Raw genomic sequence first — 26,269 nt, forward strand, 5'->3', positions numbered from 1 at the left:
ATATTGTCTGTATAGGTTTGCTTTTACCATTTGTCCTAGTGTTCTGTCTGTCCATTTTTTTCCCTTTAGTATAGTTTTTAGCACTTGTTATCATTGATGGATGTGTTTATTGGTTTGGTTGCTCTTTTTTTTAATTACTTTTTAATTTTAATAATTAATTTTAATTTTTTTATTTTAATAACTTTATTTTATTATTTTCTTTTCTTTTTTTCTTTCCTCCCTTTTCTTCTGAGCTGTGTGGCTGACAGTGTCTTGGTGCTCTGTCTAGGTGTTAGGCCTGAGCCTCTTGAGGTGGGAGAGCTGAATTCAGGACATTGGCCCACCAGAGACCTCCCAGCCCCTTGTAATATTAATTGGCGAGAACTCTCCCAGAGATCTCCATCTCAACACTAGGACCCAGCTCCACTCAACGACCAGCAAGCTCCATTGCTGGACACCCCATGCCAAACAACTAGCAAGACAGGAACACAACCCCATCCATTAACAGAGAGGCTGCCTAAAATCATACTAAGTTCACAGACACCCCAAAACACACCACCAGATGCAGTCCTGCCCACCAGAAAGACAAGATCCAGCTTCACCCACCAGAACACAGGCCGCAATTTCCTCCATCAGGAAGCCTACACAACCCACTGAACCAACATTACCCACTGGAGGCAGACACCCAAAACAATGGGAACTATGAACCTACAGCCTGAGAAAAGGAGACCTTAAACACAGTAAGTTAAGCAAAATGAGAAAACAGAAAAATACACAGCAGATGAAGGAGCAAGGTTAAAACCCACCAGGCCAAAAAATGAAGAGGAAATAGACAGTCTACCTGAAAAAGAATTCAGAGTAATGATAGTAAAGATGATCCAAAACCATGGAAATAGAATGGAGAAAATACAAGAAATGTTTAACAAGGACCTAAAAGAACTAAAGAACAAACAAACAATGATGAACGATACAATAAATGAAATTAAAAATTCTCTAGAGGAAACAATAGCAGAATAAATGAGGCTGAAGAATGGAAAAGTGACCTGGAAGATAAAATAGTGAAAGAAACTACCACAGAGCAGAAAAAAAGATAAAAGGAATAAAAAGAATTAAGGACAGTCTCAGAGACCTCTGGGACAGCATTAAGCGCATGAACATTCAAATTATAGGGGTCCTAGAAGAAGAAGAGAAAAAGAAAGGGACTGCAAAAATATTGGAAGAGATTATAGTTGAAAACTTCCCTTATATGGGAAAGGAAATAGTCAATCAAGACCAGGAAGTGCAGAGAGCCCCATACAGTATAAATCCAAGGAGAAACATGCCAGGACACATATTAATCATACTATCAAAAATTAAATACAAAGAAAAAATATTAAAAGCACCAAGAGAAGAGCAACAAATATCATACAAGGGAATCCCCATAAGGTTAACAGCTGATTTTTCAGCAGAAATTCTGAAAGCCAGAAGGGACTGGCAGAACATATTGAAAGTGATGAAAGGGAGAAACGTACAACCAAGATTACTCTACCCAGCAATGATCTCATTCAGATTTGACAGAGAAATTAAAACCTTTACAGACAACAAAAACTAAGAGAATTCAGCAACACCAAACCAGCTTTACAGCAGATGCTAAAGGAACTTCTCTAGGCAGAAATACAAGAGAAGGAAAAGACCTACAGTAATAAACACAAAACAATTAAGAAAATGATAATACAAACATACATATTGATAATTACCTTAAATGTAAATGGACTAAATGCTCGAACCAAAACACATAGACTGGCTGAATGGGTACAAAAACCAGACCCATATGTATGCTGTCTACAAGAGACCCATTTCAGACCTAGGCACACATAAGACTGAAAGTGAAGGGTTGGAAAAAGATATTCCATGCAAAAGGAAATCAAAAGAAAGCTGGAGTTGCAATTCTCATATCAGAAAAAATAGACTTTAAAATAAAGACTGTTACAAGAGACAAAGAAGGACACTACATAATGACCAAGGGATCAATCCAAAAAGATATTACAATTGTAAATATTTATGCACTGAACATAGGAGCAGTTCAATACATAAGGCAAATGCTAACAGCCATAAAAGGGGAAATCAACAGTAACACAGTAATAGTAAGGGACTTTAACACCCCACATTCACCAATGGACAGATCATCCAAAATGAAAATAAATAAGGAAACACAAACTTTAAATGACACATTAAACAAGATGGACTTAATTGATATTTATAGGACATTCCATCCAAAAACAATGAAATACACTTTCTTCTCAAGTGCTCATGGAACATTCTCCAGGATAGATCACATCTTGGGTCACAAATCAAGCCTCAGTAAATTTAAGAAAATTGAAATCATATCAAGCATCTTTTCTGACCACAACGCTATGGTATTAGAAATAAAGTACAGGGAAAGAAATGTAAAAAACACAAACACTTGGAGGATAAACAATATGTTGCTAAATAACCAAGACATCACTGAAGAAATCAAAGAGGAAATCATAAAACACCTAGAGGCAAATGACAATGAAAACACAATGATCCAAAATCTATGGGATGCAGCAAAAGCAGTTCTAAGAGGGAAGTTTATAGCAATACAATACTACCTCAAGAAACAAGAAACATCTCAAATAAACAACCTAAACTTACACCTAAAGAAATTAGAGAAAGAAGAACAAAAAAACCCCAGAGTTATCAGAAGGAAAGAAATCATAAAGATCAGATCAGAAATAAGTGAAAAAGAAATGAAGGAAACAATAGCAAAGAGCAATAAAACTAAAAGCTGGTTCTTTGAGAAGATAAACAAAATTGATGAACCATTAGCCAGACTCATCAGAAAAAAAAGGGAAAAGGGTCAAATCAATAGAATTAGAAATGAAAAGGAGAAGTAAGAACTGACACTGCAGAAATACAAAGGATCATGGGAGATTACTACAAGCAACTCTGCCAATATAATGGACAACCTGGAAGAAATAGACAAATTGTTAGAAAAGCACAACCTTCTGAGACTGAACTAGGAAGAAATACAAAATATCAACAGACCAATCACAAGCACTGAAATTGAAACTGATTAAAAATCTTCCAACAAACAAAAGCCCAGGATCAGATGGCTTCACAGGCGAAGTCTATCATTTAGAGAAGAGCTAACACCTATCCTTCTCAAACTCTTACATAATATAGCAGAGGGAGGAACACTCCCAAACTCATTCTATGAGGCCACAGCCACCTGATACAAAAACCAAAGATGTCACAAAAAAAGAAAAGTACAGGCCAATATCACTGATGAACATAGATGCAAACCTCCTCAACAAAATACTAGCAAACAGAATCCAACAGCACATTTAAAGGATCATACACCATGATCAAGTGGGGTTTATCCCAGGAGTGCAAGGATTCTTCAATGTATGCAAATCAATCAATGTGATAAACCATATTAACAAATTGAAGGAGACAAACCATATGATCATCTTGATAGATGCAGAAAAATCTTTGGAAAAAATTCAACACCCATTTATGATAAAAACCCTCCAGAAAGTGGGCATAGAGAGAACTTATCTTAACATAATAAAGGCCATATATGACAAATCCACAGCCAACATTGTTCTCAATGTTGGTGGAAAACTGAAACCATTTCCACTAAGATCAGGAACAAGACAAGTTTGCCCTCTCTCACCACTATTATTCGACATAGTTTTGGAAGTTTTAGCCACAGCAACCATAGAAGAAAAAGAAATAAAACGAATCCAAATCAGAAAAGCAAAAGTAAAACTGTCACTGATTGCACATGACATGATACTATACATAGAGACTCCTAAAGATGCTACCAGGTAACCAATAGAGCTAATCAATGAATTTGGTAAAGTAGCAGGATACAAAATTAATGCACAAAAATTTCTTGCATTCCTATACACTAATGATGAAAAATTTGAAAGAGAAATTAAGGAAACACTCCCATTTATCATTGCAATAAAAGCATAAAATACCTAGGAATCAATCTACCTAAGGAGACAAAAGACCTGTATGCAGAAAACTATAAGACACAGATGAAAGAAGTTACAAATGACACAAACAGATGGAGAGGTATACCATGTTCTTGGATTGGAAGAATCAACATTGTGAATGAAAATGACTCTACTACCCAAAGCAATCTACAGATTCAATGCAATGCCTATCAAACTACCAATGGCATTTTTCATGGAACTAGAACACAAGATTTCACAATTTGTATGGAAACACAAAAGACCCCGAATAGCCAAAGCAATCTTGAGAAAGAAAAAGAGAGCTGGAGGAATCAGGCTCCCTGACTTCAGACTATACTACAAAGCTACAGTAATCAAGAGAGTATGGTACTGGCACAAAAACAGAAATATAGATCAATGGAGCAGGATAGAAAGCCCAGAGATAAACCCATGTATCTATGGTTACCTTATCTTTGATAAAGGAGGCAAGAATATACAATGGAGAAAAGACAGCCTCTTCAATAAGTGGTGCTGGGAAAACTGGACAGCCACATGTAAAAGAATGAAATTGGAAAACTCCCTAACACCATACACAAAAAAACCCCTCAAAATGGATTAAAGAACTAAATGTAAGGCCAGACAATATAAAACTCTCAGAGGAAAACATAGGCAGAACACTCTATGACATAAATCACAGCAAGATCACAGCAAGATCCCTTTTGACCCACCTCCTAGAGAAAGGGAAATAAAAGCAAAAATAAACAAATGGGACCTAATGAAGCTTAAAAGATTTTGCACAGCAAGGAAACCATAAACAAGACAAAAAGACAACCCTCAGAATGGGAGAAAATATTTGCAAATGAAGCAACTGACACAGGATTAGTCTCCAAAATATACAAGAAGCTCATGCAGCTCAATATCAAAAATCAAGGAACCCAATCCAAAAATGGGTAGAAGACTAAACAGACATTTCCTCAGAGAGGATATACAGATTGCCCACAAAGACATGAAAGGATGCTCAACATCACTAATCATTAGAGAAATGCAAATCAAAAGTACAATTTGGTATTACCTCATACCAGTCAGAATGGCCATCATCAAAAATTCTACAAACAATAAATGCTGGAGAGGGTGTAGAGGAAAGGGAACCCTCTTGCACTGTTGGTGGGAATGTAAATTGATACAGCCACTATGGAGGTTCCTTAAAAATTTTTAAAAGAACTACCATACATACGACCCAGCAATCTCACTACTGGGCATATATACCCTGAGAAAACCATAATTCAAAAATAGACATGTATCACAATGTTCACTGCAGCACTGTTTATAATAGCCAGGACATGGAAGCAAACTAAGTGTCCATCATCAGATGAATGGGTGAAGAAGATGTGGCACATATATACAATATAATATTAGCCATAAAAAGAAATGAAATTGAGTTATTTGTAGTGAGGTGGATGGACCTAGAATCTGTCATACAGAGTGAAGTCAGAAAGAGAAAAACAAATACTGTATGCTAACACATATATATGGAATCTAAAAATTTTTTTAAAAGTGGTTTTGAAGAACCTAGGGGTAGGATAGGAATAAAGACAAAGATGTAGAGAATGGACTTGAGGACACAGGGAGGGGGAAGGGTAACCTGGGACGACGTGAGAGAGTGGCATGGACATATATACACTACCAAAGGTAAAACAGATGGCTAGCGGGAAGCAGCCGCATAGCACAGGGAGATCAGCTCAGTGCTTTGTGACCACCTAGAGGGTTGGGATAGGGAGGGTGGTAGGGAGATGCAAGAGGGAGGGGATATGGGGATATATGTATACCTATAGCTGATTCGCTTTGTTATACAGCAGAAACTAACACACCATTGTAAAGCAATTATACTCCAATAAAGATGTTTAAAAAAATCCAAATTATAAAAAATAAAGGAGGGATACATTTCTCTTCAAAAATAATCTAGGGAGTAGGTGAGCAGAAAAAATGTATGAAGAACACTGATCTAATCTAACAGGCCATTTTACAAATGATAATGTTGATACTCCGAGATGTTAGCATACTCGCGCCTAATCCTGAAGCCAGACCCATAAAGCAGTATTACCTGACATTTCTTTTTTACCTGGTGGTGTGAAGACCCATTGTGAATATACTTCAAAGAGAATACAGCTCTCATCTAGGGCTTTTTCACCTCGGATATCTGACCCCTGCCAAATTGCAGTGTGTATATTTATGTGTATTTTCCTGACGAACACTTCTATAGTTTTATGGTCACTTTACAGGAGACATCAACATAAACAGAACTTAATAGTTAACTCATAAGTCTCTACCCAGGTAATTGCCTTCTTAATTCAAGTTCATTTCTCTGTTGAATCTCTTACCTGAGGCTCATGCTTTTCTGACCCTCTTGCATACTCTTGTCTCTTACCTCTTTCAAAGATGTGAAACAGTCTTCACGCAGAAAAACCTCTTTTATTAAATCTTACTTGTAGTAAGTCATCCATGATCTCAACAGGGTGACCTAGTCTATGTTAACTACGCACGAACTGAAGACTTCTTTAAACTAGAGCGGGACATGAAAATTAATTGCTCTGGGAAGATTCTGATTGCCAGATATGGGAAAATTTTCAGAGGAAATAAGGTAAAAAATAATCTTTTTTTCTTTTCCACAAAAATAAAAAGTTATATTGTATCTTACATGGGTAGAACCACATCCTTAAAACTTTTGGAGGACTGTGATCTTCTCATACTCTGTACCAGCCCACCTAATAGGGAAGATACATTTTCTAGCTTATATACAGGGGTTTTAAACTGGGTCATTTGAATTCGGCCAGGGTAGAAGTTCAGGGAAACAGAACAGGTTTTTTCCATACCTACACATTATGCCTGTGGTCTACAAAGAAGCATGCATTTGATTTGTTATTAACCTTCAGTATCTTTGTTTTAAATGTTACCTTTGAAAATATTTACTAAATTAAATTTTAGTATTCTTATTATAGGTAATGAGAGAAACCAATTTATACACAGCAGTTTTGAAAGTTACTATCACTTAATTTGGCTTGATTTGCTAATATTTTTTCCTTTTTTGTGGGAAACTAAATTTCAGAAATATTCCCTCTCAACCATAGAAGAAATGGGAGTCTAGTCTGTGGAGTCTACTTGCTTATTGTGCTTCTAGACTAGAGGAAGGAAGTAGCACATACTCACTACCACTAATATGTACATTTTTAAAATCTGCTGCTCTGAGGGCTGATTCAGCCCTGGAAACTCATTTTTAGAGCTTGCAGTAGGAAAAAGAAAAAGCCAACTCTCTGTGAGATGTCCCTTGTTTTAAGTCTAAGGATAAAAGATTGAAGATAAAGTTTAGCTACTTATTTAAGAGTAATTTTGAGTTACCAACCTAAAATATGAAAGACTGTCTATTCCAGGTTAAAAATGCCCAGCTGGCTGGGGCCAAAGGGATCATTTTGTACTCAGATCCTGCTGATTACTTTGCTCCCGGGGTGGAGTCCTATCCAGGTGGTTGGAATCTTCCTGGAGGTGGTGTTCAGCGTGGAAATATCTTAAATCTTAATGGTGCAGGGGACCCTCTCACACCTGGCTACCCAGCAAATGGTGAGTGACCAGGCCTTAATCATCACAAAAACCTTAACATTGTAAAGTGATTTTACCAAAGGATTTCCTTTGACACATGGATAAAGTATGTCTTTTTCTCGTTCTCTTTGTGTCTAAGAATAAAGGAATTTGAACTCAGAAAATTGTTGGTTCGGGTCCCTTATCCCTTATTTGGAATCCTCGGGTCTGATAGGTTTTGAAATGCAGACATTTTCAGATATTTAAAAGTAATATGGTGCATATACCATTTCTTGCATAACATTCACATAGGAGGCTGGAACATAAAATGGGAAGCAAGCATGTAAATATTTTTGCAGTAAAATGTATGAATAATCATATTAAGCAGAGGAATGTAAGTAATATAGTCTGTCTATTCAAGTCAGATCTTGCTTCCAAATTAGTTTACATCAGATCATGTTTTGTTGACAAGTAAATTCCCCCCAATTAATGGATTTCACAGTTTTTAAAATTTCTAGTTGTAGATAAGGGATAGTAGAACAAAAGAAGTTCTATAAATCCCTGAAATGACATTTAGAATTTAGAGCCTAGAAAATGCTTATTGTATCATTGCTGTATAAAGATAATAGTGATCACTTTCAAGGAGTATTTCCTAAATGCTAGCTCTTACATGCCTTAACAACCCTATAAGCTTTGTTATGTTATTATCTCTACTTGATAGAGGAGGGAAGCGAGACTAGAAATAAGCAAACTCTGCCCTAGACCATCACACCACTAAATGAGGAGTGGGGATTCAAATTCAGATGGTCTGGCTCCGGAGTCCACATGTTTGTCTTATGCTGAAATGCTCTGCTGTAAAACAGTAGATCATTAACAAAGGGAGCTAATTTATTTTGAATGTACTCAGCTAGTTGATGACATTTACAAAAATCTGTGATCACTTAATTTGTGTGGTTTAAAACTAACTAAGGTGTGTACCTTGGATAAAATAGGTTACCAAGTATCCATGGCATTTCCATATTTATATTTCATCTGGTTTTTCTATCAAATTGTAAACTCCTTTAAAGTTTATGCATTTTGGCTTCGTAAATCTTGGAATATAGTACATTATCATAGATTTTTGTAAAGCAATACATATTATCCTATAATAAAATCACTTAAGTCTACCTGAACTTTACTTACTTAGCCTTTTTATTCCCAAGCTTTGAAAAATGCAACTTCTCCCAAGCTCTGTTGGTTATATAAAGTTAAAATTGTACCTCCTGCTGATGCAGGGGACACGGGTTCGTGCCCCGGTCCGGGAAGATCCCACATGCCGTGGAGGGGCTGGGCCCGTGAGCCATGGCCGCTGAGCCTGCACGTCCGGAGCCTGTGCTCCGCAACGGGAGAGGCCACAGCAGTGAGAGGCCCGCATACCACACACACAAAAAAAACATGTGAACATAAAATAAGATTAACTGGACTATTTCTGTTTATTATCCTCAAATTTAAAAGATGACATTGTAGAAAGAAAAATCATGTTATCCCTGTGAGGCTTGCATTTGTTGAATTCCCTTTTGTGCCCTATTTTTTTCTTTTCCTTTTAATTTTAGTTTTTATTATGGAATAGTTCTAACATACAAAAAAATAGAGAAAATTGTCACCACTTTGTCAATCTTATTTTATCTCTTCGTCTTTCCTTTTGCATTATTACCCTAAAGAATTTTAAAACAAATCCCATGCAACATATTATTATGTCATTTTACTATAAAAAGAATAGCTTTTGCAATCCCCTAAAGCTCTTATAATTTAAAACTTTGAAGAAAAAAATGGAAAAATAGCTCTTATTTTTCTTAAATCTGAAGAAATGACAGAAAATGTGTTTTTATTTTGAGGTAGAGTTTACATGTAACAAAATGCACAGGTCTTGAGTTAATTCAATAATTTTTTTAAATTACATGTATCTATATCACTCAAAATAAGATATAGGACATTTCTATGACTCCAGAAAGTTCTCTGGTGCCCCTTTCTGGTCAATTTTTACCATATTCCCCTAGAAGCAACCACTTTCTGATATCTGTCATCATTGATTAGTTTGGTTTTGAACTTCATATAAATGGAATCAGATAGTAACTATTCTTTTGTGTGTTGGTGGAAAATCAAATAACAGTCAAGCTAAGAAGAAAGAAAAGAGAATTTTATTTGAGTCAAACTGAGGATTATAACCCAGGGAACAGATTTGCAGAAGCTCTGAGAACTGTTCCATTGGTCAGGAGTTAGAGATGCAATTTTATACATTTCTGAGACAAAGAATTTCTGTGTTGTATTGACAGGTTAGCATTCTACATAAAGTTGATCAAAGATGTTTTGGTCAATACAACTCCCTGTATGGGATGAAAAAGAAACTAAAATAACCTGAAAATTGTCTGAATAAAGCAACCATTTTTCTTAAAGGTGATTACATCCTCCTGTTTGAGGAGGTCTGGTTAATGTACAATACAGATGCACACTGAACATTGGGAAAGGCCTACCACAAAGCGGGCATATTATTTTTTTCCTTTCTTAGTTTGATTTCCCGGTCATAGAAAAATTTATGATTTTCCCTCATCATTTGCCTTGCTGCTCTTACTCAGTACAACGATTAGAGATTACTCATGTTATTGTGTGTGTTAATAGTTTCTTCCCTTTACTTGCTGAGTAGAATTCTATTATGGGACTGTTCTACAAATTGCTTATTCATTCTCCTATTTACAAACAGCTGGACTGTGTCCCATATGGGCTACCTAGATTCAGCTGCTATGAGCAATTTTGTGCAGGTCTTTTTGTGGGCATATGTTTCCATCTTTCTTGGGTAAATACCTAGGAGTGTAATTGTTCTGCCATAGGGCATAATTCTGCATAACATTATTTTTCAAAGAAGTTATTTAAAGTGACTCTCTAATTATACACTCTTACAAGAATGTATGAGAGTTTCAGTTGCTCCACATTTTCGCTAACATTTGAAACTGTCTTTCTAATTGTAACAGTTCTAGTAGATGCAATTTAAGAATGTGTTTAATCTGATTTACAGAGAACATTTTGAAAGGGACTCCATTTTTATTAGAAGTATGTTCAACTTTTTTTCAGAATATGCTTATAGATGTGAAATCGCAGAGGCTGTTGGTCTTCCAAGTATTCCTGTTCATCCAATTGGATACTATGATGCACAGAAGCTCCTAGAGTAAGTTTGTAAGAAACAAACCGATGGCTATTTGGGTAATTCTCTTTACTGGCAATCTTCAACTTTCATGCTTTTATCTCCATTATTTGATACTGAAGTTTTCTGTGCTCAATTTTTACCATACCCCCCTAGAAGCAACCACTTTCTGATATCTATCATCATTGATTAGTTTGGTTTTGAACTTGATATAAATGGAATCAGATAGTGTCTATTCTTTTATGTGTTGGCAGAAAATCAAATAAGCATACAATTTTATCACCATTTTATAGAACAGTGGTTCTAACCTGGGATTTGCTTTAAATACTGGTATCCAGTGTGTGACAGCCATGAAAGTGAGTCTTTCAGATCATCAACTGTGGGGAGTGTCATTGATAAGGTGCTCCACTGTGTTTTGAAATCCATCACCCTGTTTGTAACAAGGCCATGCTTCCCATAGATGCTCCCAGTCAGTAACTAAATGCAGCAAGGGTACTAAATGAGGCCCATTACTGGGAGGCATGGGACTCCTCTGATGGGAGACTCTGGCTCAGGACTCCCTGACAGCCTTGCTATCAAGGGATTCTGCCACCAGCATTCTTCTTTCTTCTCTTTCTCTTTTACCCCATTTCTGACCTGCATTGCAGTCTGATGGCTTTCTCAGCCTCTCTTAGCTCCCTTGCTATTTCCTTCACATGCCTTTCCCCTAATAAATCTCTTACTTATTGAAACCTCTTATTGTCTACTTCTTGGTGGACCTGGAATAATGCCCTTTGAAAGCATCTTCCATTGATTTTCATCTTTATCCATTCCACTTCTTCCTCTGCTTTCACTATTGAAGCTTCTCCAAAGTTGTTATTGTTTAACCTGACATTGGAGCTCTTTCCTCTTTCCTGTCCTTCTTTCTCTCATCTGCATGTCCCTTCTTCTCCATTATCCTTGAGGAGGGGAGAGAGCACTGACTTCTCTGAAAGTAGAATCACTGGAGACCAAAGCATCTGGCCAGTTAGTCCCTTTTCTTCTTTGAGTTTAAGGCATTCTTAATCATTTTATTCTAGAATGTATAAGAAAACTTATTTATGACCTAGTTCAGTGCCCTCATTTTTACAGGTGAGGAGGCTGTCATCAGAGAATTGGAGGTGTCTGTCCAATTTAAGGGCAGATTAAGGAATAGCAAGCACCCTGGTCTTTTTTTCTTTTGAGCTCTTAGCTTTACCACATGGGTTAAGATTCAGGATGGGGCACAACTTTTGAGGGCACCACGGACTATGTGTTTGTGTAAATATAAAGTCTAAATATTCATTATATTTAAAAGATGAACGTGATTGTAGCTTTACCTGTGATAGTGGAAAATTGTAAACAACACAAATCTTCAATAATTGATAAGTAGTTAAATATATTACTGTCTATGACAGTACATGAAGCCATTAAAATATATGTTGTACAAGAGTATTTAACAATGTGGGTACATGCTTATGCTATACTATTAAATAGAAAAAGTAGATTTCAAATATATATATATATATATATATATATATATATATATATATATATAATCCCTAAATTATATGTTTTAAAAAGTGAACCTGTATTATCTTTGTAGTTAGAAAAAGAGTGCATGGAAGGAAAGAAGGAAGGATTATACAGAATTGGACGTGAGGTTTATTTAGCCATGTCTACCATTTGACTGCTCTGGTAAACTAGTTGAATTTGGCTATGCCCTAACTGGGTAGTAGAATTATTAATACTTGATCAAAAAAATTACCAAATGTATTTAAGTCAGCTTTAGTAAGTCATTTTGTAAATGCAGTCATCATTAAATAACATAAATTCTATGGAAGTATATTTTGCATTCAAAACACCATGATTAAAAATGAATTTTGGTAGTACAGAAATGTATTAAAAATGTATTTGGAAGGAGAAGATGATCTGTGTATACTAAAAGCAATAAGATAATTTCTGTTTTACCATCCATACCTTCTAAGGTATAGTGAAATGTTCTAGACTGGAATTTAGTCATAAAACATTTTAAGAACATGTAATTTGTTTATGAATTTAATTGGGAGTATTTACTCCCTCTGCATAATTATCTAGGGAGTGTGCTACATATCCATTATAGTCAGTTCTCATATTCCCACAAACGGTTAGCAGTGTAACATTATGTATTAATTAGAATAGACAGTATTTTACAAATTGGATATATCATAAAATGAAAGTTTCTTAACAAGTATTTGAGAAGAAGAGGAGAGACATAAAGTTATATAATGGCCCAGGTATGCCGACAACTTTAATAAAAAGTTGATGAAATGTGAATTATAGAAAAAAGAAAATTGTGTTTACCTAGGTGGGAGAAAAGGGGAACAGGGTGTGTGTTCTTTCTTATTCTTTTTTGCATCTGTACTGAAGGGAATGTGGTTACATGGTTTCTTTTTGTCTCCCTGAGTAACTATCAGGATTATAATGACAGCAACGACAATAATAATAAAGACAATGATAATAGCATCTAACATGCATAGAGTGCTAATTATATTCTAGCACTTACTTTTTGCTAAATGATTACATACTCTTTATCAATTAGCCCATAAAACAACTACATGTGTTAGTATTGTGATAACTAATTTTACAAATAAAGAAATCAAAGTTCAGAGAGTATGTGATAGATCTGGGACCCAAATTCATGTCTGATGTAAAAGACAGCTTTGTTGAGCATCACTTATTCTCTATTCAACAGCACAAGCATTTAGGAGGCATCTCTTTGTCAAGACACTGTCTCATTCTTGTGTCTCTGCTCAGAAGACTTTTAATGGCTTCCTACAGCCTGTCCACTCAAGGTACACTTATGGAATGGCCTCTTTTTGTCAAGCACTGTGATAAGAGTATGATTTATATATAGACTTTGTTCTCAGGGCCCTCAAAATATAGTATAGAAGCTCACAGCTAAATAGAGGCTACATGACGAAATTCTAGCACATCATTTTCTGCCCATCTAGCTTGTTCCTAATTTTTAAGAATTAAACTCATTATTTTGAGATAATTGTGATTCACATGCAACTGTAAGTAGTACTAAAGAGTCCCTCTAGGCCATTTATCCAGCTTTCCCCAATGGTAACATCTTGCAAAGTATAGTACAATATCACAACCAAGATACTGATATATTTCTTTTTATACTCATGACACAAAACATTTCCATCATCACCAGGATCCCTCATGTGGCCCTTTTAGCCACACCCACTCCTTTCCTGTCCCCCTCCATCCATACCCTCTAACCTTAACTCCTAGCAACTACTAATCTGTTCACCATTTCTATAATTTCATCATCTCAAGAATGTTATATAAATGTATACCCTTGTGGGGTTTTTCTTCACTCAGCATAATTCTCTGGAGACTTGTTCAAGTTGTTGTATATATAGTTTTTTTTCTTTTTAATACTGAGGAGTGTTCCGTTGTATTTGGTATCACAGTTTGTTTCACCATTCAAAGAACAACTAGTTTGTAGCTATTATGAATAAAGCTGCTACAGATAATCATGTACAGATTTGTGTGTCAACGTAAGTTTTCATTTCTCTGGAGTGCAATTGCCGGGTCATATGATAATAACATGTTTACTTTTGTAAGAATCTGACAAACCTTTTCCATAGTGGTTGTATCCTTTTACATCCTACCAGCAATATAAAAAAAACACAGTTCTTCCAATCCTTTTATAAGCACTTGTATTCTGACATCACAAAATATTTCAGGTTTGTCTTGTATTTTCTTTCAATATTTCTAGTTTTCTGATAATTTTCATCATGAATGGATGTTGAATTTTCCCCAGTGTTTTATTGTTGCTGTGGTTGTTTGTTTTCTGCATCAATTTTTCTGATTATGTGGTTTTTCTTAAGCCTGTTAATGTGGTATATTACACTTTTTGATTTTTGTATGTGGTATCAGTCTTGCATTCATGGAATAAATCTCACTCGGTCATGGTGTATAATCCTTTCAAAATGCTGTTGAATTTGGTTTTCTAGTATTTTATTAATGATTTTTGTGTCAATATTCATATTTATCTTTAGTTTCCCTGTGATTGCTTTATCTGGTTTTGGTGTCATGGTAATGTTTGTCGCATAGGGTAACTTTAGAAATGTTCCTTCTGTTTTTCTAAAGAGCATGTGAAGGATTGGTGTTTATTCTTTACTGATTGCTAGCATTCAGCAGTGAAGCCGTATGGGCTTCTCTTTCAGAGAAGTTTTTTTTGTTTTGTTTTGTTTTTTTGTGGTAGGCGGGCCTCTCACTGTTGTGGCCTCTCCCGTTGTGGAGCACAGGCTCCGGACGCGCAGGCTCAGCGGCCATGGCTCACGGGCCCAGCCGCTCCACGGCATGTGGGATCTTCCCGGACCGGGGCACGAACCCGTGTCCCCTGCATCGGCAGGCAGACTCTCAACCACTGTGCCACCAGGGAAACCCTCTGAGAAGTTTTGATTACTTGTTATAGCCTACTTACATTTTCTCTTTCTTCAGTTTTGGTAGTTTATATCTTTTCAGGAATTCATTTCATTGAGGTTAATTTGTTGGCATATAACTGTTTATAGTGTTCCCTTATAATCCTTTTTATTTCTGTAAAGTCAATAGTAGTATTCCCTCTTTTGTTCCTGATTTTTAGTCTTTTCCCCTTTTTTTCTTGGTCAGTCTAGCTGATGATTTGTCAATTTTGTTGATCTTTTCAAAGAACCAACTTTTGCTTTCATTCATTTTTCTTTATCTTTTTTTCTAGATTCTATTTTGTTATTTTTGCTCCAGTCTTTATTATTGCCTTTCTTATGCTTATATGAATTTAGCTTTCTTTTCATTGTTGAGTTTCTTTGGGTGGAAGATTAGTTTATTGATTTGATAGCTTTCTACTTTTTTAATATAGGTGTTTACAGCTATATATTTCCTTCTAAACACTGTTTTAACTGCATCTCATAACTTTTGGTGTCTTATGTCTTCATTTTTATTCATCTCAAAGTTTTTGTGTGTGTGTGTGGTACGCAGGCTTCTCACTGTTGTGGCCTCTCCCGTTGCGGAGCACAGGCTCTGGATGTGCAGGCTCAGTGGCCATGGCTCACGGGTCCAGCCACTCCGTGGCATGTGGGATCTTCCCGGACCGGGGCATGAACCCGTGTCCCCTGCATCGGCAGGCGGACTCTCAACCACTGCACCACCAGCGAAGCCCCCATCTCAAAGTATTTTCTATTTACTCTTGTGATTTTTTTCTATGAGCCATTGGTTATTTAGGGTCAGTGTTTAATTTTCATATATTTGCAAATTTTCCCAACTTTTTTCTGTTATTTTTTTTCCTCAGAAGTTTATTTTAATTGCCTAGCAACACATTATCATAAATTACTCTCAAATTAATTATTTGGCTTCAGTGCAGGATCATTTATTAATGATGGTGGCAGTCAGCATCCATACATGGCTATTCTTAGACCACTGCTGTCTTCTTTTCTTTCTCGCTCTTTTTTTTTAAATTGGAGTATAATTGCTTTACAATGTTGTGTTAGTTTCTGCTGTACAGCAAAGTGAATCAGCTATATGTATATGTATATCCCCATATCCCTTCCCTCTTGGACCTCCCTCCCACCATCCCCCCATCCCCACCCATCTAGGTCATCACAGAGCACCGAGCTGAGCTCCCTGTGCTGTACAGCAGGTTCCTACTAGCAGTCTATTTTACACATGGTACTGTATACATGTCAATCCTAATCTCCCAGTTCATCCCACCCTCCCCTTCCCCCAATGTGTCCACTGCCAATTCTCTATGTCACCCTCTCTATTGCTGCCCTGCAAATGGGTTCATCGGTACCATTTTTCTGGATTCCACATATATGCATTAATATATGACATTTGTCTTTCTCTTTCTGACTTACTTCACTCTGTATGACAGACGCTAGGTCCATGCACATCTCTACAAATGACCCATTTTCATTCCTTTTTGCAGCTGAGTAATATTCCATTGTATATATGTACCACATCTTCTTTATCCATTCATCTGTTGATAGACATTTAGGTTACTTCCATGTCCTGGCGGTTGTAAATAGTGCTGCAATAAACATTGGGGTGCTTCCCTGGTGGTGCAGTGGTTAAGAGTCCGCCTGCTGATGCAGGGGACATGGGTTCATGCCCTGGTCTGGGAAGATCCCACATGCCGTGGAGTGGCTGGGCCCGTGAGCCATGGCCGCTGAGCCTGCACATCCAGAGCCTGTGCTCCGCAATGGGAGAGGCCACAGCAGTGAGTGGCCCGCGTACCGCAAAAAAAAAAAGAAAAGAAAAGAAAAGAAAAAAAAAGAAAAGAAAAAAAGAATAAACATTGGGGTGTATGTGTTTTTTTGAATTATGGTTTTCTCAGCATATGTGTCTAGTAGTGGGATTGCTGGGTCATATGGTAGTTCTAATTTTAGTTTTTTAAAGGAACGTCCATACTGTTCTCCATAGTGGCTGTATCAATTTACATTCCCACCAACAGTGCAAGAGGGTTCCCTTTTCTCCACACCCTCTTCAGCATTTATCATTTGTAGACTTTTCGATGGTGGCCATTCTGACCAGTGTGAGGTGATATCTCACTGTAGTTTTGATTTGCATTTCTCTAATGATTTGTGATGTTGAGAGTCCTTTCATGTGTTTGTTGGCAATCTGTATCTCTTCTTTGGAGAAATGTCTACTTAGGTCTTCTGTGCATTTTTGGATTGGGTTGTTTGTTTATTTGATATTGAGCTGCATGAGCTGTTTGTATATTTTGGAGATTAATCCTTTGTCAGTTGCTTCATTTGCAAATATTTTCTCTGATTCTGAGGGTTGTCTTTTGGTTTTGTTTATGATTTCCTTTGCTGTGCAAAAGCTTTTAAGTGCAATTCGGTCCCATTTGTTTATTTCTGTTTTTATTTTCATTACTCTAGGAAGTGGGTGCTGTGATTTATGTTTTTCCTGTGTTTTCCTCTGAGAGTTTTATAGTGTCCTGTCTTACACTTAGGTCTTTAATTCATTTTGAGTTTATTTTTGTGTATGGTGTTAAGGAGTGTTCTAATTTCATTCTTTTACATGTGGCTGTCCAGTTTTCCCAGCACCACTTATTGAAGAGAGAGTCTTTTCTCCATAGTGCATTCTTGCCTCCTTTGTCATAGATTAGATGACCATAGGTACATGGGTTTATCTCTGGGCTTTCTATCCTGTTCCATTGATCTATATTTCTGTTTTTGGGCTAGTACCTTACTGTCTTGATTACTGTAGCTTTGTAGTATAGTCTGAAGTCAGGGAACCTGATTCCTCCAGCTCCGTTTTTCTTTCTCAAGATTGCTTTGGCTATTCAGAGTCTTTTGTGTTTTCATACAAACTGTAAAATTTTTTGTTCTAATTCTTTGAAAAATGCCATTGGTAATTTGATAGTGATTGCAATGAATCTGTAGATGAATGAATCTGCTTTGGGTAGTATAGTCATTTTCACGATATTTATTCTTCTAATCTAAGAACATGGTATATCTCTCATCTGTTTGTGTCATCTTTGATTTCTTTCATCAGTGTTTTATAGTTTTCTGAGTACCGGTCATTTGCCTCCTTAGCTAGGTTTATTCCTAAGTATTTTATTATTTTTGATGCAATAGTAAATGGGATTGTTTCCTTAATTTCTCTTTCTGATCTTTCATTGTTAGTGTATAGGAATGCAAGAGATTTCTGTGCATTAATTTTGTATTGTGCAACTTTACCAAATTCATTGATGAGCTCTAGTAGTTTTCTGGTGGCATCTTTAGGATTTTCTATGTATAGTATCACGTCATCTGCAAACAGTGACAGTTTTGCTTCTTCTTTTCCAATTTGTATTCCTTTTATTTCTTTTTCTTCTCTGATTGCCATAGCTAGGACTTCCAAAACTATGTTGAATAATAGTGGTGAGAGTGGACATCCTTATTTTGTTCCTGATCTTAGAGGCAATGCTTTCAGTTTTTTACCATTGAGAATGATGTTTGCTGTGAGTTTGTCATATATGGCCTTTATTATGTTGAGGTAGGTTCCCTCTATGCCTACTTTCTGGAGAGTTTTTAGTATAAATGGGTGTTGAATTTTGTCCAAAGCTTTTTCTGCATCTGTTGAGATGATCATATGGTTTTTATTCTTTAATTTGTTAATATGGTGTATCATATTGCTTGATTTGCATATATTGAAGAATCCTTGCTTACTAAATTCTTTATACTATAGTTGGGTTAGTAAAAGGTTTGTATGATTAATAAAGAGATGATATGATTTCAGCCTTTTAAATTTATTGAGTTTTTTTATAGCCTAATATATGGTCTATCCTGAAAATTGTCCTAGGTGCAGTTGAATATGTATACGTATTCAAGTACATATTCATACTCAAGGCTTTTGTTGGGTAACATGTTTCATATGAGCCACTTGGCCTTTTTGGCTTGCCAGCTTTTCAGCTCTATGTCTGAGTTATGAGAGCCCATATGAAAACCCAAGGAACTCACCACTTTGTCATTTCTTGCACCCTGAGGTCCTGAGCTGGTTTATTTTCTTTTCTCCACCTTTCAGAGTCTTATGTTTATTTTTTATGTATTTATAGTCCAGGGAATTTAGTTGTACTCATCAGGATGAATAGGGTAAAGTGCATCTTCTCAGAAGCAAATTCTCACTACTTTTCAAGCTTCTCTGTTATGGTATCCTTATCATCTTATACCCCAGCCAGATTAATCACCATGCCTTACTTTTGCTCTGACTCTTCAGCCTTCGTGCCTGTTTACATCATACATTGTACCTGGAATGCTCTTTACCTCCATCTTCCCTGCCCACATCTTACTCATTCTTTAAAAATCCAGATAAGTGAAACCTCCTGTAGAACGAAAATTATTTCTGATCCCACAAGGGGAATCAAGCTCTGTTTTGTCCTTCAGAACTTTATCTATCATATATCATGCTCTGTTTTATATCTATCTTTTTCTGACTTATAAACTCTTTGGTAGAATGACCATGTCTTGTACATATTTGTATTCCTTAGTGAGTACAATACAGTACCTTGAGCATAAATAAATAAATCTTTGCTAAATGGACAAATAAAATTTAATATGCTACACAATATAGATTTTTAAATTCAGTGTTGTTTATAGATACTTATTGAGCATCTATGATCTATCAAATCCTTTCAAAGACATTTCCAATATTATATTTTCTGAAATTTCTGTGATTTGAAATTTAAATATTCAACCTTTTAATTTTCACAGAATTTATTTTTTATTTATAGAGTGAAAGAAGGACCTAAAGAAAATTATATCCCTGATTAATTATCCCAGTGAAATTTAGTGACTAAAACCTCTGTTCTCCATAGATGTGCGATATTTTCTTGTCCTTGTGGGGGCACTGTAATCTTGGCTTTATATTTTATTATTTTCTGGGGATAGGGACTCTTCATTACCTTCCTTATAATATGTAATTGACTTCCTGATGAATTTGCACCTTGTTTTGTTTTCCATATTTTTATTTTGAAAAGGAAATACACTTACACAGTTCAAAATTCAAAGGGGTATACAATAAAAAGTTTCCCTCCTACCCATTTCCATCCCAAAGGCAATCACTATTATTAGTCTGCAATATAGTACTATAAAAATATTTTATGTATAATCAAGTATATGTATATTCTTCACTTGCCTTCTACCATTTTTTGTATACATAATACTCTGCTATTTTGACTATTCATTATGATATTTAACAATGTATAATGCCCCTTCATTTTACTTGATGCTTTTCATGAGAAATTTTATTGTATATAGATAAATAAATTATATAGTATATTACATGAAATTATCTTTATTAAACAAACTCCCTCATGAGATAGGAAAATAAAAGAGTAAATATTTACCCTCTGATAGAGCATTTTAAAACAAAATATTATTTATACTTAGTTTTCCATGAGAAGATAATCATATTGATGTAGTTTTGCACATATAATATATTCTAGGTCAAGTTGAGCTGTTCCCATTACCTCAAATTAGTAGGCAGGGAATAAGTACCTGTGTGCAGGCACAGAAAAAAGGAGGAAACTACAGAAAATGTTTCACTGTAAATCATAGGGTGCATGCAGGTGTGTGGATCAGAGATTGAGGCATAAAAGACAGATTGATGTTTTTCACTCTCTTAAGTTTGTCTGGAGCCATCTTCTTCTATCTGCTTTTAGGTAGCAAAAGTACATTTGGTTTCCATGCCCAAATCAAGAATAAGTCAATCCATGCTCTTAAACAGTAAAGGAAGATATGCTGATATGAAACAGGAAGAACCTCACCATTCCACAGATATTATCATATTATTTTTCTCAATCACCTGGTGAGAGATAACCACAGCTAGTGGCATATATGGGCTGGTCCACCTGAATCTTTCCACCCTTTTGAATTAAAAAAATAAATAGTGTATAAAGCTTTGAGGGGCTGTTGGTTGAAGTGACATCCCTTCCTTTGCCCTTCCTCCCTTCCTAATAGATGAGTGCAAAAGTACTTTGTAAAGGATGACCATACATGTATTTGGGAATGTATTTATCAGTGGGAGAACTAACATAATGGGAAATTCCAAAGAGTTTGGCACCTGCTGTTTCTTCAGGGCATGCTCTTGAGAGCACTTTTCACATGATTTACTGTTGGAAACTGGTAACACAGAGTCCAAATTCTTACCAAGTGTTTGAATCTCGATTGTACCACTAATCAGCTGCTTGACTTTGGGCATGTTACCTAATCTCTCTAAGCCTCACCCTCCTTATCTTTGAAGTGGGGAGTAATAGCAGAACCGCCTCATAAGAGGTGTATTGAGTTAAACAGCATATCCCTATGCAAAGCACTTTGTACTACCATGACTCATAGAAGCTATTATGAGCAGGCACTCAAGAAAACAAGTTCAAGGACATTTTAACTTATAACTTCAAAGGTTTCCTTCAGCTAATAATATTTTTTGTGTTCAACAGAAAAATGGGTGCATCAGCACCACCAGATCACAGCTGGAAAGGAAGCCTCCACGTGCCCTACAATGTTGGACCTGGATTTACTGGAAACTTCTCTACCAAGTTAAGAGACTATTTTTATAATAACTCTTTAGGGGGAGGAAAGCTTTTTCAAAAAACAATTACAGAGGATGACTGAAAAGTAAAATCTACTACCAGCAGGAGACATAACAACAGGTTGAAAAGGGGAATACACATATATCCTCACAATTGGACAATTGGTCAATGCAATTATTGCCTGTGTGCCTTTAGAAATATTCAAAACAATGTCAGATTTAAAAATTGTGGGTGGCAAGCTGTTAACCAGTATTTTTAGTCTGTGTCCTTTATTTTTGCATTAGAAAAGTCAAGATGCACATCCATTCCAACAATAAAGTGAAAAGAATTTACAATGTGATTGGAACTCTCAGAGGGGCAGTGGAGCCAGGTAAATTGATCATTTGCTCAGCAAATATCGATCAGGCAATTCTTCGGTGCCAGGTACTGCGCTGAGCTCTAGGAATGTAAGGTGAACAAAGCAAAGCAACTCTTTGTCCTAATGGAACTCACATAAACACAAAATAGATCAATAGGAGGTTATTTTACATTGTGATGCATGTTGTGAAGAAAGTAAATGTTGGGACTAGATTGGTCAGATGACCGAGGTTGTTGATAAACTATGCATGCTTCAATTAAAGGACCGAGAGAGGAAGATCAAGGAGAGATGGTTTACAGGTGTTTAATCTGAGCTTTCTGGATTTCCTTACCGCATATTTTACCTGGAGAAATATCTTCATTACAACAATAAGTAACACTCTTAGAAAATTAAGATAACCAGAAGTTAATGAATCCTTTACATGGTTTTTTTTTTACACTGAAATGGGTGGAATATATATACACGTGATTTCCATATGATTTCAGATAACCCGCTCGATGATACATTTGAAAATAATCTTACTTTATTATGTTTGATTCCTTAGGAACTATATGGTTATATTTCCAACCCAAACAGACAGAATTAAACTGAATATCTCTTGTGCAAGCAGCCAGGACTTTCTTTCAGGGATAAAGAATATTGATGTGCTTCCAATGAGCACTAAACAATGTACCACTGGCTATTTATTGAATCTCACTGAGTACATATTTTGTGCCAGCTCTGTGCTAGGCTTTGGGGATGGAGGGATTTTTTAAAAAGACACAGACCAGAGACATGAAGACCCCTACAGTTAAGTGTGGTAAATGCTTTTTTTAAAAAAATCCTTTTACTTTGTTTTGCATGCAGGCTTTTCTCTAGTTGAGGCGAGCGGGGGCTACTCTGTTGTGGTGTGCGGGCTTCTCGTTGCAGTGGCTTCTCTTGTTGTAGAGCACAGGCTCTAGGCACTCGGGCTCAGCAGTTGTGGCTCGCGGGCTCTAGAGCACAGGCTCAGTAGTTGTGGCACTCGGGCTTAGTTGCCCTGTGGCATGTGGGATCTTCCCAGAACAGGGCTTGAACCTGTGTCCCCTGCATTGGCAGGCAGATTCTTAACCACTGTGCCACCAGGGAAGCCCCATGGTAAATGCTTTATCAATATGAAAAGACTGCCCAGAAAGCTGGATAGGGGTGCAATTCCCTCTCCCTGCAGAAAATAGAAACAGATCATAGAGAGGTAGAATCTTTGAGCTGTACGTTAAAAACTAAGTAGAAGAATTAGGAAGTGGAGAAATCATTATTTGGCCACTGTGTTCTCTTACTCTGAAAATACTGGAAACATAGCGTAAATAGGTAAGAGAGAAGTAACAGAGAATTATATAAAGAAGTGGATAAGGATACTTTTATACTCACTTATCATTACTTACATACTTATAATTACTGTAATTAATTGAAGTATACATTTGCTTATCACATTCATATTTCCTTCATACATCAAATTCAGAGCAAAGTGATACATTTACAAAAGTCTTCAGGAACCTTTGCTATCTTAACTTGAGTCCTGAGTGCTTTGTGTTTAGTGCTATTGAGTCATTTGCAATTTCCTCTGTTCTTGACCTGTAATGGCAAGTAATTTTGCAATGATGCTTTCTAGACAGATATGTCATTCTTGGAGGTCACCGTGACTCTTGGGTATTTGGTGGCATTGACCCTCAGAGTGGAGCAGCTGTTGTTCAGGAAATTGTCAGGAGTTTTGGAAAGCTGAAAAAAGAAGGTAATGTAAGCAAAATGTAAAAAGACCATTTTTTCTGAATCTCAGTTTGGTCCTCAGTAAAGTGAGTATAAAAATACCACCTCACAGGTTTGTGTGAAACACAACAGAGAGGTTGCATGCAAATTATATCATCTTAGTAGCATAGAGTACTTAGTAGTGCTTAACAGTAGATAGTAGCTTTCAATAACTAGCAGCTATATTACTTATGTTGGTTAATGATATTGTTTATTCATTTTTATATGTTCATTTTTAATAATTCACTTATTTATATAATAAAGTTCATATTATCTATATTTATATATTAAATTATAATCTGAAATAAAGGAATTATACTATTAGTGGTTTCTCTGGCAACAAAGAAGATGGAGATGGGTTTCTTTACTGGAGAGTAGACACCAGATTTAGGTCATAAGCCAAAGCGTCCTGGTCTGAGAAATGTGAGCTTCTTGGGATCTTCCAGCCTCAGGCCTCAGGTCAAGTACACCAACTGACTGAGGGGATGAAAGCTAATTCAGAAAAATGTTGGTCTTCCTGCTTAATAGGATGCTGTCAAAAGTTCGATATCTGTATTCTCACACCCCCAGCTTTGATTTCTCTCACAGAATTGAAGATCATACTACTAGCACAGTTACTTCAGTCATTTTAGAATCTTCATATGAAACCCAAAATAAAATTGAGTTCAAATGGTTAGTTTTTAAAGTAAACATTACATACTGAGAACAGAAGCTCTACTTTGTTTACTGACCCTGCAAACAAGGTGTCTATGGGCTGTAAATGTGATCCATATTTTTTTTTTTTTTTTAGCAACAATGAATGTGGTAAAAATATGTTACATTTGCCTGGTACTTACTCTCTCAGAGAAACAGTGTTATCACGTGTTATCTATTTTGAACTCATAGGAGGAGGGATATGTTTAGTTATTTCTCTTTTCATATTACAAATAAGTTAACTGAGGTTTCCAGAATGAAGTAATTCACCCAATGTTTTGTAGCTGGTGTGTGGCAGAATCAGAGAACTAGGGTTAAAATTCAGGTTTCTGTCTCCCAGTCCACAAAACAGTGATGTCACTCTTTGAAATCAAATGTAAAGGTGCTCTATTCTTTTTTCCACACAGCTGTCTTATTTTTTAAGAAAATAGAACTATGGAGACCTGAATTTACATAGCTTGTGAATTAGGTTGCGTTTCATAGTATTACAAAAAGTTTCATGATTTTGCCAGAAGATTTCTGTGGTAAATACAAAACATCACTATGACAATTACAAAGTATGCCAAAAGACTGCAATGATGGGGAATAATAATTAACAGGAGATTTGAATAATGCTATTAATATACTTAACAAAAATGAAGCTCTGGACTCAACAGCTAGAGGGATATATATCCTTAGGCACAAATGAAATATGTACTCAAACAATAACTTACATGCCTGGAGCACTTGTTCAGTGCTATATTTATAAATATTATTCCATTTAATCCTCCTAACAATCAAGGAGTGTTATCTTAACTCTGCTCTTCCTGGTATACAGGTGAAGAAACAAGAGGCCTAACAAGTTTGAATAACATTCCCTTGGTCATACTGCTAGTAAGTGAAAGAACCAAGGCTTGAAATAAGATCTTTCTTTAACTTCAACATCAGTATTTATAACTCCAAGCCATATGACCGTCCTAATGAATGGTGTACTTCTCAGCGGCAGCAGACACTAGTGTTGAGAATGGAGCTTCTGTTGACTAATTCTGGCAGAGAATGGAGTGAAATCACACAACCAGCTGACATTGAACAATTGTTTGTGTGATGCCAACACAGCATGGAAGAGTTGTAAAGGATTTTCTCTCAGTTGTATCGTCTCAGAGCACAGACCACATCCAGCACTTTCTTCTTTCACTCTAGGCAGCTGCAGACCACAGATGGCTTCCTAGCATAGGCAATCATTATAAACCTATTAGAATATTTTATGATCTCACAGGATTTTTACCATGTCTGCATTTCCCCCTTTTTCAATACAGATGTGCTCTTTTGTATTGACAGATTAGCTTTAAAATCTTTCAAAAGAAAATTAAGTAAAGATTGTCACCATAATTCACCCTCCTAAACAACCAATGAATTTTTGCTGTTGTTACTCTGCTGGGCATGCTGGGCATGGTGATGTCTTGGCAATATTATGCATTTTCCCAGCTTTTATAAGTATGCATATATATTTCAGGATGGAGGCCTAGAAGAACAATTTTGTTTGCAAGCTGGGATGCAGAAGAATTTGGTCTTCTTGGTTCCACTGAGTGGGCAGAGGTTAGTTGATAATTCGATATAACATACATTTTCATAATAATAAAGCAGTTAGTATTTAATTCACAAGAATGTAAGAATAACTGGTCAATCCAGCCAGAAAATATTCAAACTTTTTTCCAGAAAGTCTGAAGCAACATATTCTTGTTCAA

At 36.2% G+C, this 26,269-nt stretch overlaps 1 protein-coding gene across 1 annotated transcript in view; it reads left to right on the forward strand.

The window, feature by feature from the left end:
* Positions 1-6,456: 6,456 nt before the first annotated feature.
* FOLH1 (folate hydrolase 1) overlaps positions 6,457-26,269 on the forward strand; it is a gene marked incomplete at its 5' end in the record, with an annotated part of 37,565 nt that continues 17,752 nt past the window's right edge. Inside the window, 7 exons of the mRNA XM_027099955.1 lie at positions 6,457-6,582; positions 7,370-7,556; positions 10,620-10,713; positions 21,641-21,739; positions 22,018-22,103; positions 23,719-23,838; positions 26,038-26,120. Coding sequence (XP_026955756.1) covers positions 6,457-6,582; positions 7,370-7,556; positions 10,620-10,713; positions 21,641-21,739; positions 22,018-22,103; positions 23,719-23,838; positions 26,038-26,120 — 795 coding nt within the window. The remainder of the gene's footprint in view (positions 6,583-7,369; positions 7,557-10,619; positions 10,714-21,640; positions 21,740-22,017; positions 22,104-23,718; positions 23,839-26,037; positions 26,121-26,269) is intronic.

Source organism: Aethalodelphis obliquidens, unplaced genomic scaffold (assembly GCF_003676395.1).
Source record: "Aethalodelphis obliquidens isolate GAN/ISIS:26980383/991018 unplaced genomic scaffold, ASM367639v1 scaffold162, whole genome shotgun sequence".
Classification (NCBI taxonomy): Eukaryota; Metazoa; Chordata; class Mammalia; order Artiodactyla; family Delphinidae; genus Aethalodelphis; species Aethalodelphis obliquidens.